The 16,548-nt window shown below is 34.5% G+C and overlaps 1 protein-coding gene across 4 annotated transcripts in view; it reads left to right on the top strand.

Moving 5' to 3' along the window:
- The window catches only part of LOC119836083 (protogenin A-like), an 81,250-nt gene that overhangs the window by 48,838 nt on the left and 15,864 nt on the right, over positions 1-16,548 (top strand). For all 4 annotated transcript variants that reach the window (XR_005288080.1, XM_038361324.1, XM_038361333.1 and 1 more), the window contains exons 2-7: positions 1,661-1,829; positions 2,122-2,243; positions 12,876-13,020; positions 14,386-14,451; positions 14,732-14,915; positions 15,338-15,478. Coding sequence is in view for 3 of the 4 variants with exons in the window: in XM_038361324.1 (XP_038217252.1) it covers positions 1,661-1,829; positions 2,122-2,243; positions 12,876-13,020; positions 14,386-14,451; positions 14,732-14,915; positions 15,338-15,478 (827 nt within the window). In the remaining variant the exon portion in view is untranslated. The remainder of the gene's footprint in view (positions 1-1,660; positions 1,830-2,121; positions 2,244-12,875; positions 13,021-14,385; positions 14,452-14,731; positions 14,916-15,337; positions 15,479-16,548) is intronic.

The raw sequence follows: 16,548 nt of genomic DNA, 5'->3' as shown, positions 1-16,548 counted from the left end.
CCCGAAAGGCTTAACGTGAAAGAGTCAGAATCGAGTAAAGAGAGTAACGAACATCCTGGATATATTATGACAAACTTTCGCGTTTATAAGTATAAGGAGTTGTACAAAAAAAATTATGAAATACAGACATAAATATGAAATAACAAATACGATTCCCTACTAATATTCGGGGCCCTTTAAAGATCTACATCTCTGTTCAAAATTATTTAATCTAGTAAAACGATGGAACAACGGTCATATCTAAAATGATGGAATCGGAAACGAGAACAATACTTCGAATTGTCACAATTTGTCTTTTAAATGAATTATCGTACGCGAACACGTAATTTATTGATTCTTGTTATTCTAAGTTGTTTCGCGGATTCCGCACGCTAAAATGTCTTACACCATATGTATTGTGTATTTTAATAATGTGCTGTGGCATTCATAATATAGACAAGGGCTAAGAAATACGAAATAATTAATGTATTATGGCTACATTTCATGAATTAAGTAATGAAACGATTAAAGCAAAAATTTAAGCAACTATCGTCGATATTTAAATTCTACTTAACTTGCATGTTCGTATAAAATAATTTACAATATACATATTTACCGCTCTGTCTGTCCTGTGTGGGAAAAAGACAGAGCTATATAAATCGTCTAGCGCCATCACTTTCCCACACTGGATTTAGTACTGCCTCAATACGTCACGGTATCCCCAGTACTTTTCACAGACAGGCAGTCAAGCGATTAGCGCGGGGCAAATTTTATAATAATTGTAATCTCTGTACAATGTACATACCTGCATAAGAAAACGTAATATATTTGCATTATACTCAAATGATTTTCTTACATCTTCCATAGCTTTTTTTAAATAAATTAATCCATTCGATTCCTTGCACTTTTCTGTACACGATAATGGGCTTAAACACACTGAAGGCATATTTTATCCGTATGAAGAGCCATATTTCTGCCGGTTTCACTGAAGTAAGATATTTCTTTACCAGTTAGTGTTATTATAGTATCTACGAAAAAGGTCTGTATGTTTATTTGGACATCATAAAGTAATTTATTGCGTATTCTGGTGAGTGGTTCGATCCGCATTTCAGTAAAGAAAATAATTTTTTTTTTTTTAAATAATCAAATGTTTGGTTAGGTCCTCTTTATGTTTATTTCTTTTAGTGTCCTTCATAATTATATCTGGAGATCAAGAGAAGCTGTACAAGTCTGGAGTCGCCAGAAAAAGGTTTGTGCAATGTTATGCCAGCAAGTAAATCCTCTCATTGCTCTATATCAGTTATGATGATCATAGCTGATACAGAGCATAGATACTTGCCTGCCAGAGTTTTAAGCGCGTAAGTCTTATGTCTTTATTGTTAATTAAGAAGCTGATTTTTAAATGTATTGTGTGGTAATCTTTCATTTTTTTGTCGTCACAACTATGACTATTACAAATGCAGTATAGCAATACTATATATGAATACTATATGAAATACGTATCCCGGTAACATGGCCTAATATATTTTTTTATGATATAAGCGTGACACTCAGCTGTTGGTTCGCCTGATGGTAAGCAATCACCATTGTCCGCCCATGAACATTTGCAGAGGTAGTATCTCTGCAAATGTGGTGTCCACTTTCAAGGGGAAATTCTAATTTCGGTGTAACTGTTCCTTAGATGTCCCGGTAACATGGTCACCGAGCCCCCGGAGCGCGGTGCTGGCCTGCGAGGTGGCGGAGTGGCCGCGCGTGCAGGCGCGCCGCCCGCCCCCACCACTCGACGACGAGCGCCCGCCCTGGCCAGTGGCCGCTTGGCGGAAAGGAGATAGGGAGTTCTCGTACAAACGGTATGCTTCTAGATCATAGAAGTGGTAGTAATTTGTTGTAACAGAGAGGGGCTGTGCTTGATTTGTTAATGGGCACGAAAGTTATGGGGAGAAGTGTCCTAAAATAGCGATTTATTTGGCAATGTTCATAATCTCACTATTATTATCTATTATTATCTTAATATTATTATAACTTGTAATATTTAAAAAATTATATAAATTCGAACCTGAGTGTGTCGCCATACCGGTGCGACTCGTTACCACTCGGCCAACCATGATCTGCGATATATTTTTTCGTGTTTCTCTATTGCAGGGTCTCCGAAAACAATAATTTGGAAGTGCGCAAGAATGGTGGTGGTGATGGCATCTACCAGTGCAAAGTGCGTCACCACGAGGGCGCGGTGCTCGGGTACCCAGTTAACCTTAAGTTTTCATGTGAGTACGGAGTATGTTTTGCATATTATAGCGGTAACTTATCAAGTTATGAGGGGTTATCTATTCAGCATCGTAGCTACAGCTTTTTTGTCTTTGTAGGCAGTAAACAATTTATTACCAGATATTGTGATAGATACATCGGGCGCAAATAGAGAATATGTTCGGCAATGCTTGGAAGATCGTTCATATATTTTTTACTTTGTGTGTGTTTGTTGCTTTCACGCAAAAACTACTGAACCAATTGCAATGAAATTTGGTACGTAGATAGCTGAACAACTGGAATAACAAAAAGTCAACTTATCCCGATTTTCCTACGGGATACGGATTTACGCGGGTGAAACCGCGGTGCGCAGGAATAAGATAGGCCCGAGAATACTGCCTTGTGGCATACTTGAGACTGGTATGCAAAAATTATACTAAATTAAAGAAAAATGTGGATGGAATGTATTCTTCGTCTTTGCCTTTGGGAATGTCGGTCGATGAGAATAAATGAAGATTTGATAAGTCGTGTTATGTTTATACAGTGAAGCGTTGATGAATCGTGAAAATCGAATTCTTCTAACCAATTTTAAACTGTGTCCTAAGATTATGTATCATGATTTATTTATTGCATGTTCCCGAAACTATGTTGCGTTTTGTGTACTGTGTTTTTACTTACTTCTTCCCAAAAGGCCCACACAAATAAGGAAAACTGAGACGATATTCAAATCGCACTCAATGCTAAATTAGTTTAGCGATTAATGTAATTGCATTTTTCCGATAACCTCTTTTTCCAGTTTTAATATATTTTCAAGGAAAAAATTGTCTAGCATCGAAAAACAAGTTTTGAATCGATTATGTTAAAAATAGTAACATAATTGATGTCAAACTTATGAACGTAGCTAAATATTTAGTTCAATACTATGTAAAGAATTATTTTCATTCTAATTTAAATTGAGTACAAGATAATAGATGCGTAAGAGATCTTTTTATTAATGTATTTGTGTCTATCATCCTTTGACATGACTGTCTCTTAATTTTTCAATTAGTTTCTGTTGCCAATAGTATCATGTGATGCCCATTGTGGAGCTTTTTTACTTTTTGCCCATTACTCACACAGAAAGATTATGCTCTGAATTAAAGAATAGTCTTATCTTGACGTTTAAATTACAATTTATATTAAAGGAAAACTTCGATGATGAGGCGGGATTCGAACCCGCATCCATAACGTGACATGCGCTTTTCTAAATCGCTTTATAGAGGGTCATACATTTCGGCTTACAGCACCCAACGGTCAGCGTACTGTCAGCATGACTCCAAAACCCACCTAAACATTAAAACACACAGCTCGAAAAATGCTATCAAATAAGTAATTACAATCCCCATCTAAAAGCTACTAAAGTTGTAGGTACATCTGTCCCAGGGAACTACCCTCATCCATTTACAGAGTTAAGGCACAACCGAATGGGCTTAAATTGTGATACAAGTTAAATTGAGACACGCTACAACGTTCGGATGTGTCTTGTAATGGACTTGCGATTTACATTAGAAATGTTTTGTATTCGTTGTTTATTGATGAGTTGCTGGGATCCTTTCGTTGCGGTGCTGAGGTGATTTGCGAAGCCTGTTTGTATATTGTGGGAATGGACACATTAGGGTAGAATTAGTTGCTAGTTGTCTGGTTTGGTAGTATTAAACGAGTAGCTTACGTATATTTATATTAGCTGTGCCCGCCGGTTTCAACTGTGCCGTACATGATGTTATATAAATCAATAAATTAACTATTCAAGACATAAATAGTTTTTTTTTAGATGCGGATCTAAAAACATACGAATTCTTGAGATTTATATTATTACTTAACTAGGCAGCCATTATATTTGGCGTTGTACTTAATTAGAAATATTCAATGATGACGTAAGTATTGTTTTATAGTCAATATCCCAACTTCAGATTAACTTCTGTTTATCTTATCTGTCAGTTAAAATGACAGTGAACGAAAATAACCTAGAAAAAGTGTTAAATAAACTAGCAGCGGAATTGACCCAAAGGTTTCTCTAGCTGAGACGATTGATAATAATAATTAATACATTCTTGCAATATCGTACCCACGATCCCCAAGCGTGTGGACTCCAACCACTGAGTCACCGTAGACAACAATTACAAGAATCGAATTGAGACCACCGTTTCCACGTAAAGCACTTTCTCATCAATTATCGATACGTCTGATTTGGATTCTGCGAACGCCAAGTGTTCGGGAAGCTGTTGATTGAAGCATGTCGTGTTCTTATTGCTTCAGAGGATGAATTGGATGTTCATGTACCCTGTATGTGGGGTACCATATCAGGCAAGTATGTGTTAGCCCCCATAAATTAGGGTTACATCACTTGTTGTCGTAGCTAGGCAATGGATGAACCTAATAGGCGCAAATTGCTAAAACGTTGTTTTTGGTGTGCCAATAGTTTGGTCTTATTGGTAAGGATTTTTTAAGAATACCGAGTTGTAACTAATTTTTCATTAGATATATTTGACTCGCGGCCCGCCTAGTCTTCGCCCGTGGTACATACATAGCCTATAGCACTCAAGGATCACGTGCATAATATATAACGATGATATAATTTGGAGATCGATCCAGTAGTTCTTGAGATCAGTGCGTTCAAGCAAACAAACTCTTCAGCTTAATGTAATTAGTATAGATGAAAATAGATATAAACATTATTGAATTTGGACTTTTAAGCGCTTTATTAACACATAAATATGCCAAGAATGTGTAAATAATGATCAAATTTTTTCTATTCTTTCAAAATTTCTCATTTATAAAGCATTTCAATGCTATAAAACTAAAAATTAAATGGGTAAATACTACCAATAAATTAGTTATGTATACCGCCTCGTTGGTAGGAATAGGGGTTAACCCGTGAGCGTAAAACGGGAGGGTTCTGCGTTCGATTCCCAGTGGAATCTCACAAAAAAATCTAGATTTGGCAGAACACCGAAGGCTCACCTTCACAAAGAAAATCGATTAGTGAAACAGATGTATATCATCTGCTCCATACACCACCAGGGGTGACGGAACTATACAAATTAGTTAGGTTAATATTCTCGATAAATCATCAAATGATCAGTATTTAAATCCCACGCAACGTGTCTAAGGACTCGAAAAACTATTAAAAGTACCAAGAAACATTTTTAATAATTTCCTTTTGAGCTGCGGCTTTATTATACAAGCCTTTTCCCCGGCGATGCCTTTGTCCCAGCCCCTTTGTTACTCTCTCATTCAGGCCGTTATTACCATCTCCATTTTTCATACCTTTGGAATTACTACGCAGATTTTTTTTTATGATATTGATTTAAATACGGACTTTTCGTTCAAGTGTGTTATTGTTTTATTTCTGAAGTTTCACACTGGAATTATTTCCGGAAGGGTTTATAATTGTTGTTGTTAACGTATTAAAATTATTTATTTGACAGTGACATGTTTTATCTGTATTGTCTTTTTCATTATCACTTTTGGAAGAAAGCATCAAAGTAATGATATTTATTTTGACATGCTTATAAAAGCTTCTCCAGTATGTTTATATGTATATATATGTATCCGATTCCTTTAGACTGGATTTTGAACTTCAAACGGACAGATTTAATTCAAACTTTGTACACTTATCAAGGATTGGTGACAATACAATAGTTTCATGAGTTTATGTTATTCTCCTGATAAGGATCGCCGGGGTTTAATAAGTACCATATATGCATACTATGTTGAAATATGTACTCAGCATAAGATCAAGTGAGACATTTTAGTTGTTTCTATCATTCAAACTAGATTTATTCTTCATTATTAATCATTGGTATAAAAGTTGTTAAAAAGATGTATATATATCTACAAATATTTGCAAATTTAATAATAAAATGAATTGTTTATTTATTTATGGTATTAATAAAGCATTTCCAACAAAGAATACAGGTAAAATTTTTGTAAAGCTTTCTTTGTACATGGTTTTCTGTAACTTTAATTACAGGAAATACAGAACATTTAATTACAGGAATTACAACATTATAATTCAAGTTAAAAAAGTCAAGTGTGATAAAAAATATAAAAGAATTATAAATGGTGTGTTAGATTAATTAAAATATTGAAATAAAATTATTTTCTTGTGTTTGATTTTACGCGAGTATTTATAGTTTATACATTCAGAAATTAAAGACTTTTTAACGGATTTTAAACGCGATCTATTCAAGACATGTAACATCTCAGACTCCCCGTGACCACGCTCACTGTTTACAGTTTAGTGTTTTAAACGTCGGGTTTATAATATAATGAATAAAGCGCGTTTAAAATCCATTAAAGTCTTCAATTTCTAAATAAAATTATAGTAAATGTTCATGATTAACTCAAAGACACACACTTCATTGCCACAACACGTGGCGTTTATTTTCATTAGAAATAGCAGTAAGCAATTATTTATATAATTTAAACCTCTAAATAACAGCTGAATAACAATTTGTCTCAGCTTACTTCTACTATCGAGTAATAGGGCTTCGTATAATCGGATTATCTTGTGAACAAGCCGATATTTTCGTATCCAAGAGGTACGCATTAGGCTGTTAGGGCTCCTTAGATAGACATTGTAACCTAAAGTTTCGTGTTTGACTTGCTTGTGGGAGTTCGCTTCCTCTTTCCTTATTGCATAGTTGGGATTTAGGGTGTCGTTTTCTCGCTGATGTATGTGTGTGGAAAGCTTATTTATTGTAATGTTACACTTTAAAATATTTTTTTTAATTGATTTAGAACGGAAAGGTGTAAATATGAGTGTGAAAGCTAGTCGGAATCTATAATAATATTATAAAGCTGAAGAGTTTGTTTGAACGCAATAATGTCAGGAACTACGGGTCCGATTTGAAAAATTCTTTTAGTGTTAGATAGCCCATTTATTGAGGAAGGCTATAGGCTATATATGTACCACGGGCGAAGCCGGAACTGATCGCTAGTTTTAAATATACAGTAATGTATAACTCAGTTTATAATATGACAGTATGTATGCTCGGAAGCAAAATTGCGTGTAGATAAGATTATTTATATAATAATATTGTAGGCACTGTTTAATTGTACTTCTAATATTTTGTGTTACGGCAAAGGATAGCAAAATAATGATTGATAAAGATTTTAGCATCCAGAATCGAGTTATATTTTATGAAATCCTTTGAATTAGTTTATTACTGTTTTTCAGAAAATTATATTTTGATCAAAGCAACGGAACAAAGCATTCGACAGTGCGAATATCTGATGAGTATAATTTCCAGTATTCGAGTGTTGTGATTATATTGAAAAAAATATTTTTTTATATTTTATATATATACACTATCCGAAATGATATCAATAAAAGTGGTATGTATGATCAAAAATAACGTATATCTTAATTTTAATATATCTATAAAATAACAATATATCATTAAAAGTTGTGGCAGCATCAATTTATAAATACCACTATTAAAAATAATTTATTTACCCTCATAACGTTTTTTTTTTATGTTATAGCGGGCAACTGAGCTGGTGGTTCGCCTGATGGTAAGCGATCACCACCGCCCATGAACATTCACAGGCTCAGACCTCTGAGAATGCGCTGCCCGCTTTTAAGGGATAAGGAAAGGATTGATGACTGGAAAGAAATAATGGACTGAGAAGGGCTAGCAGAAGGAAATAGGCCTCCGTTTACGTTTGATAAATTATATAATTTCGGCCATGTGTTTTATCGCTCACTCGTAAATATAAACAAATATAATCTCAATTACACAATCCTCGGAAAACTTGCGGAAATATCTACTTTACAAAAACGGCGCGTGTAAACATGGAAAGATCTAGAAGCGTGTCGCAGTTAATGTCTGATAAGTGTTTTTTTTCATGAAGTCAACGAACACCCTGCACGTGTAACGTGCCTAATATGTGTATAAATAATATGATATAATGTTATTTCACCAAATAGCCCCGCGTTTTATCTCTGGGTTGTAGCCTGAGCAAATATTTTGCGAGTTTTCCGCTCAACCTAGCGGCAAGCGAACGATATCATGTAATAACTAATTACGCAATTGCGTAGCACGCGCGGTTTTTTTTTATTTTGAGATACATTTATAAAATAATTATATAAGTGATATGATGAGTTTAGAACTGTTTACTGTTGATCTGGTGGGCAAAAGACTTCGGTCGTAGCCGTGAAGTGGCGAGATTAGAAAGAAAGAAAGAAGAAAAAAGGAAAGAATGTTTATTTAACACCACATAATGCTAAATTAAAATAAAAAGGTGGACTTACAACTAATCGGTTTGCTGCTAAAAGGGTAACTACTCAGCATGCGCTACGCGTAATGCGCAGCGCTAATTTTCAGTAGCCCCTTGTTGGAGTGTGCAGAAGAATAAACATACATACATACATATAAACATACTTATAGATATTTTAAATGTAAATTGGTATATATATTTATAAGAAATAAGTATAATATATAATATATGCTATAAATTATTATAAAATTAGGTGAAAAAATTAAACAAATTACATTTTTTTTTATTTTTTGATAATCAGTTTTTATCGGATATACTTTGAAGCGCTACGGATTTACTCATATATTCCGCCATCACCATTCTTTCATCGAATGTTCCAAATTTTTAGTTATGCTTATAATTAAGTGTCTCATGTAAGTCACTTAATGCCTTAATGGGAATAAATGTCGTAAACCTAGAAGGCTGTGATCCTATGCCCCTGTAGTTTCACCTTACAATCCCTGAGTACTTCACTTACATCGATCTAATTTGGCTCAGCCCCATACATATTTCCTCTGAAAAAGTAGAAAAAACAAATAATCTTCAATCTTATTAATATAATAAATGCGAAAGCAACTGTCTGACCGTTTGTCTATATATCTGGATGTTGTGTGTAAAACAATTAAACTGATTTAGCTGAAATCCAGTACAGAGATAGTTTCAGAACTGAGAAAGGACATGAGCGGCTAAAACTCCGGTTCTGCTTTTTTCCGCTGACAACACGAGAGAAGTCGCGGGCGAACAGCTACACTAAAATAAAAAACATAATTTTGATTCGCTTAATTATTTCGTGAAAGCAACGTACAGATTGGCACGTTTTCATAAGTAGGATTAATTAGGGTCCTAATGATATTATAGGTTTACCTACAAAAGTGTATGTGAGACATTATCGCCGTAAGTTGAAGCATAAACACAATTTATTTATTTATTCTTTATTGCTTTTAATAAAAAATACAAAAACTTTATAAAATTACAATATGAACACTTGGCGGTTTTGTCGGTATATAGCGATTTCTTCCAGACAACCAGACGTACAGAGAGAAATTAGATAGAGGATGGACCATATAGATATAAATATAGAAACCCCCAATCTTTCTTAATTGAAAATTCATCAGCTAGGTTTGTAGGTTATCCCTGTATGTGTATCCCGTAGGAATATTGAGATAAAAAGTTCCCTATGTGTTATTCCAGTTATCCAGCTATCTACGTACCAAATGTCATTGCAATCGATTCAGTAGTTTTTTGCGTGCAAGAGTAACTGACACACACATCCTCACACACTTTCGCATTTATAATATTAGTAGGATTAGTAGGATTATTATGAAGTAGGATAAGATTTCACTGCTATAAAACTAAAAATTCAAAATAACATTCATTCTCAATAGGGATCGGGCATCTTCGTTCTAGTGGTACCATAGTGAAAAAAAAAAACACAAAAAATTCACGAATAAAAAAAGCTTTAATCAAGTCAGTCGTAAAAACTTTCCGCCACAAAATGTCCAAATGTCCTCACTAAATACTTAAATAATTGATTTAATTTAAATTAGTTAGCAATAAACCCAAAATCTTTACCGCCAGCATGATGTACAGGTATATTTATTACTCTGTTTATTGAGCAGAGCAGAGTAACAGAATATATTAATATCTAATTTACTATAGCTCCAGCGGCTGCGCCCGCGTGGCTTAAGGAAATCTTTGATATATTTTTTATATCTTCATTGTACCTTTCGATCCTTTATTGGAAATTAATTTCGCCCGCGCGGTCTTAATAAATTTTTACGGTACAAACTTATTTATCCCCTATTTTATGCCGTTGGGGGGTTGAATTTTTCAACATCCTTTCTTAGCGGATGCCTACGTCATTACATCTATATGCATGCTAAATTTCAGCCTAATCCGACCAGTGGTTTGGGCTGTGCATTGATAGATCACTATGTCAGTCAGTCATCTTTGAGTTATATATATTTGGGCACTTGTAGGTTATTTTTATATCTTCACTCATTTACGTGTCGGTTTTTCCCTTAATTAATCCAATATGGTACATAATTACCGGAACTCTGATAAAATGTTTTGTACACTGGAGGCTGATATTCAGCTTCAAGTAATCCCCAGAACTGAATTTTGGGATACGTTGTTATTAATTCCATAGTCTACACAGAAATCAGCTGTGTCAATTTTCCTCCATCGTATGTAAGCGTTTGGCGACTCTAAATATAGATCTCCATACTGCAGAGAAAGAAAAATATTTAAAAATCAAAAGAAGTTCGAGTATGCAGCGGTTTATTCAATTTGGAAAGCGTTTCAGTGCTAGCAAATTCATAGAGTTCTGTTCCAATAGGTAGTCTGAACAAATCTCCTGCGCCCTTTTATGTCGGTTCCTGTTAAATCTGTGTAGCACGTAAATAATAAACATATTGAGTTTATTGTTAACCAATTTAAATGTTTAATTCAAGTAGTTTGTATGGACGACCGAGTTTCGTTTCGCAATGTAAATTCAAAAGGCACTAAAGGTTTTTTAGGTATCTAAGAAATGTACAATGGTAATGAAATCTATACGAATTGTTATAAGAGAAAAGATTTGTGAATTTTTATCTATGTAGTTTGTCCATGAACTCAAAAAATACACGACCGTTTACAAAAAGCATTTCACAATTAAATATTTTACAAATAACATAAACCGACTCTTTTTTTTATCCCGGACTCAACACTAAATGAAATATGTGTCCTCGATGGTCTTCTAAACTACTCAACCGATTTTAATAAAATCAGCACACCGTGTGCAGTCCGATGCAACTTAAAACGTAGGATAGTTTTTATTATTTCAATAGCTACCCTTTTAACAACACGAGCGGAGCTGGGGCGTGCAGCTAGTTGAGTATATGAGATGTTTTTTTTTCTATTCTTTCAAAAATTTCTCATTTATAAAGCATTCAAATGCATTTCAATGCTATTAAACAAAAAATTAAATAGTTACCTGTATTTCTAAACTTTTCCTCTTATTAAAGGTTTACCGACCACGTCTGGATTAAGTAGTTGTAAGATTAAGCAAAGTGAATACTCTAGAAACAAGACCTTTGATAAACAACGAACAAGCCTTAACACCATTTTCCTAAACACACACTCAAAATTAACATACATTTAATACATAATTGCCGTAAACAGTACAGACCAAAACTATTATATGCGAATTTTTGTAGAAACCGATGGAATTTTTCGAAATATTGTAAGCTATTTTATTCCCAAAACGTGCTTTTAAGATTTGCTCAAACGACATGTTTTTACATGAGCCTTAAAAAGCAAGCTAGGGAGAAGATAAATATATAAATATTACTACATAGTGTAAAACAAAGTCGCTTTCTCCGTCCGTCCCTATGACCCATATGCTTAAATCTTTAAAGCTACGCAACGGGTTTTGTCGGAGTTTTTAATGTATGTAGAGTGATTCAAACTATAGGGTAGTGGAAGTGTTATATGTATAACATCTATTAAATTACTCCGAATTTAACGCGTGCGAAGCTGCGGACTACAGCTAGTTATATATAATGATAGAATGCCTTACTTCGAGCCTTCCATGTTATCATTCATAGCATGGCGACGGTTCACCATCCGAGGAAAGAAATGAATGATTAATACGAAATAAATAACGTCGATTCCCTCAATATTTATTTCCTAGTGATTTATCTTCGTTCCTCGAAATTGATTTGTTATTAACGAGCTCTATTTATATTTGAAAGCAATTTAATATTCAGCAATGAAAGGTTCACGTCGGAATTATATTTAATATTGACTATTGGATCAATCTTTTGTTCGATGATAAATATTTATGTATTTAAACTGTTATAGAAGGATTGAAATGTGAAGACAGTTACTTGTTTGTTAGGATGTTAGTTTCGTCAATAGTTATTCGATTTTGAAATATATCAATGTTGCCAAATTTATTGGCGCCCATTCGGGTGTAGATAAGGCTGAGAGACTTAGGCTTTCCAACGCTGGCTGACCTCCCACTGTAATGCATAAAGCAAAACGGGAAAATGGTATTTTTCGTCCTATTAGGCGACTGACTTGTCAATTGTATTATCTTTCCTCTAAGAAGCAAATTAAATTTAAAGACCACGATCTCATGTTGTGTTTGAATTTTGTATCCTACCTATATAATATTTGATTCGCTATTTTTCATCCGATAAGGAGCTGAGATGCAACAGACATTTAGACGTACACACATAGACACGTCAAACAACCCGTCGTTTTAGCGTCTGGGGTTAAAAACTATGAGTCTAGATCTCGATAATATAGTAAACAAACATAAATACATATATTAAAAGAAATAATCCAATTACTCTCTTTTACAGATATGGACAAACAGTTCACATCACAACCTGATGATGTAACGGCGAAGCTGGGACAGCCCCTCGTGATACCCTGCAGCATCGGTTCAGGTCCACCCGCTGTAATTACTTGGAAGAAAAATGGAGAAACACTCCCTGATAATCCTAGGTTAGTTGAATATATAGTTGTTAACTTTCTGGAGATGAAGCTGGTGGAAGCTTTTGTCCCTTAGCTGTTTTCATTTGTACTATAGACCTAATGACAGTGACAATATAATAAAGGAATAACTTGACACAATGATAAGGCCACTAATACACAGCGTTGTACGAGCATCATTAGTTATTAAAGATTCGCTTAGTCATTGGACGTGATGGAAGGTCAGGCTCAGTGAGAGATCACTTGCCAAAAGTTTCGGTTCGATGTGTTTCTTTGTATGAGCGAATATGCCAAGCAATTCATGTTGTTTTTCGCGCTGGAATACGAACAAGATACATTTTCAGGCATATGAGTTTTACCGTTTCCAAAACTCACAGTTAGGTCTGTACATAATCAAGAAATCGCTACTATAATATTATAAATGCGAGTATTAATATGTTCGGCTAAATAATTTGGATGACATTTGGTAAAAAGAAATTTGAGACCCGAGAAAGCATAGTTTTTATCCCGGAAACCTCAACTCGGACCGTCTTTTTTGCTTTGCTATGCGGACGTAACTCTAGTGTATAAAAAGCTCAACAAATATTCAATTTGAATAGGCATTTCATCAATCACATTTCATAAATAGTATCATCTTCTTTCTTATATCCATAAATTGCCCAAATTGTGTCTCCTAAAGTTTCCGTATTACGAAGAAATACCTTTGATGTAGCAGAAACGTATTCGTTATCAGAAATCCTATTGATTTAGGGTGTACTTAACAAATTGATTTTATCATAATATGAATTTGTACCTACTTTGAATAAAAAGAATTATCTCATTTATCTATTGACGACTTACCGGTTCCGTGGTCCCTACTATCTATGAACATTCAATTAATATTTTCATTTTCTATTATATACTGTCTATTTGCTTTACTAACGTGTTGTATTTCAAAAACTTTGTTGTACGTAGTTCGTTGAAAGGTTTTCCTTTCAGCGAACTACCTTTTATTAAGATCGTACACAACTCGTAACGTACCAAGAACTTCATAACAATAAGCGACACTATAATATTGTTACAGCGAATTTGGGAATTTGTTTCTTTTTTAGACTTTCTTTATAAAACTACGCTTGAGGTTCTTGTGAGTGACAGAATTATTAAGTATTTTCTATGCTTTCGAAATGTAACGTAAGAATTGTTTTCTTGTGTAGATCGATGTTTTGTTAAGTTTCTTTCGTGGTAGAAACGTTTTTACATGTATATGTGTTTTAATAATTTTTTTTAATTTAAAAACTGTCAAATTTTAATTTGGTTTAGTTTATATTCTACTTATTTGAAGGCGGTATAGTTTTTTAATTAAAAATAATTATGTGTTTAATATGCTTTGTATTTTAGATATCATCAGCTAGCGCACGAGCTGTTGATCACAGATGTAACGAGAGAGGATGCTGGAGTGTACAAGTAAGGGCCTTTTCCTCAATTATATATGTTGATCAGAATTATTCAATCTTACATGCTAAAATATGATCATAAGAATAATTGTTGTACTAAGATAGCTTTCTTTTAATAACGTCTGCAATTTCGGATAAATAATTACACAGTTTTTTTACACTTCTATTTCGACACATTTTTCAATATCTGCACCTCCATAACTTGTATTTAAGTTTAATAAAATAATTCGTTAACAACACATAACTGTTGCTCAAGTGGATTTAAATATTATAATAATTAAATTTAACAGATGTATAGCGACAAATACAAATGCGGATAAGACCAAATACAGTCGACCGGGTCGCGTGGAAGTCCAGGAGTCCGCAGAGGAGGAACCGGCTCTATTACCAGTGCATCACGAGAGCCAAGTGGCCAGGCCTCGTTGGAGTAACCTGAAGCTCGCGTGCCCGGTCACGGGGTGGCCCAGAACTAAAGTAAGTTGTTAGAATTAGTTATAATATAAGTTTTGATATTGGTAGGAATTTTCTGGTCTCGTGTCTGTATGGGCCTCCTCACGCGGCATTCTCAATGCAAATGGCTACCGACCGTTGGGATTTTAAGGTTCATTTATAAGCTGATGTAGGTTGACGAGCGAGTGCGGCATGCGGTCTTCATGTGGAATATTTCGAACTAAACCAAAACCTAGAGATACTTAAATAGAACTGTCTGATTAAATAGTATATAAAAGTGTCACAAATTAAAGGAACGTGGAGTGTTTCATGTTGTTTATGTAAAAATACTCATTGCTTATCCAGTAGTTTGGGCTGTGCGTAGATAGACCAGTCAATCAGTAATCGTTGCTTGTTTGTAAGTACATTAAGATTACTCATTAGCTAATTCTCAACAAAAATTCCAGTTAATCTGGGAGCTGACACCCCCCGGCGGGCGGACGGGCGAGCTGGAGAGCGGCGAGGAGGTGCTGCAGCTGCTAAGGCTGGACGACGACCAGGTCGGCCTCTACTCCTGCTCGGTGGAGGGGCGCAGCGATATTGTCAAGGTGATACTTTGTTATTCTTTAGAAAGGATGGGTTTTGGTGAAATTATTGGGAAAATTATTATGATCTCAAAGAGACTGAGAGTGATATGATGGTTAAAAAGCGGGTGAAACCGCGTGGCACAACAGTCTTACGGCTGTCAATTTGTAATTATTTATTTTCCTATATTATCTCAGTTCATGCCTTAATCTCTATCGTATTCAGTATTGTTTATATAATCTTAATTTTAATAAATGTTACATTGTGACACTTAAAACTGAATCCTGCTGTATCACCTTGATCCCTTTTGATGTAGGTACGAAATAAAAACCTAACAAAATTCTTTACCCAATAAACAACAATCTCAACTATCCACAAAATATTCACAAAATGGCTCACATACAATTTTGTATATATACAAAACGGAATTTTGCGATTCGGATCAGCTTTGTGAAAATTTGTTAGATTAAATATAATCCCATTTCATTATGTAAATAGTAATTTTACAGTGGTGTACCGACTTCAAAAAAAGGGAGTCACAAAATCAGCTCAGATAAATACGTATGTGTATGAACCGTGAGATGACTGATGACTAATCTTGTAGGGATGCGGAAGGATCCGTCGTTTCAGTTAGGAAACTACATTTTAATAAATATACAAAAATAATTTCGTTCCTTAGTTATAATAGGTTCATAGGTCCGGGGGTGCCTCAGGGGTGCTTCGTTAAAATTAAAGTATCGGATTTTTATTGCTTAAATATCCTATTACAAGGAAGGTCACCGCTGGGAGACTTTTGTCCATATCGCTTGTAATAATTGTATAGGCGAAACTTTCGATGCTGTGTCGTTATTATCGTTCGAAACTCGTTAAGCATTTCCAAGATACAAACAAACAATTATTAGAATTTGTATAACAGACTGGTTGTGCCCGTGGTACTTATATAGCCTAGATCACTCAGGAATCACGTGCAGATCCATCGGTGAAATCATTTTTGAAATCCATCAGTATTTTCCAAGATTAGGGCGTTCAAACAAACAAACACTTTATATTATTATAGATATGAAAGAAATATTAGATTGAAAAAATTCATTAT

The sequence above is a fragment of the Zerene cesonia genome, chromosome 3 (assembly GCF_012273895.1).
Source record: "Zerene cesonia ecotype Mississippi chromosome 3, Zerene_cesonia_1.1, whole genome shotgun sequence".
Lineage (NCBI taxonomy): Eukaryota > Metazoa > Arthropoda > Insecta > Lepidoptera > Pieridae > Zerene > Zerene cesonia.
The sequence above is the reverse complement of the archived record's forward strand: the minus strand, read 5'-3'. Positions and strand labels throughout refer to the sequence as shown.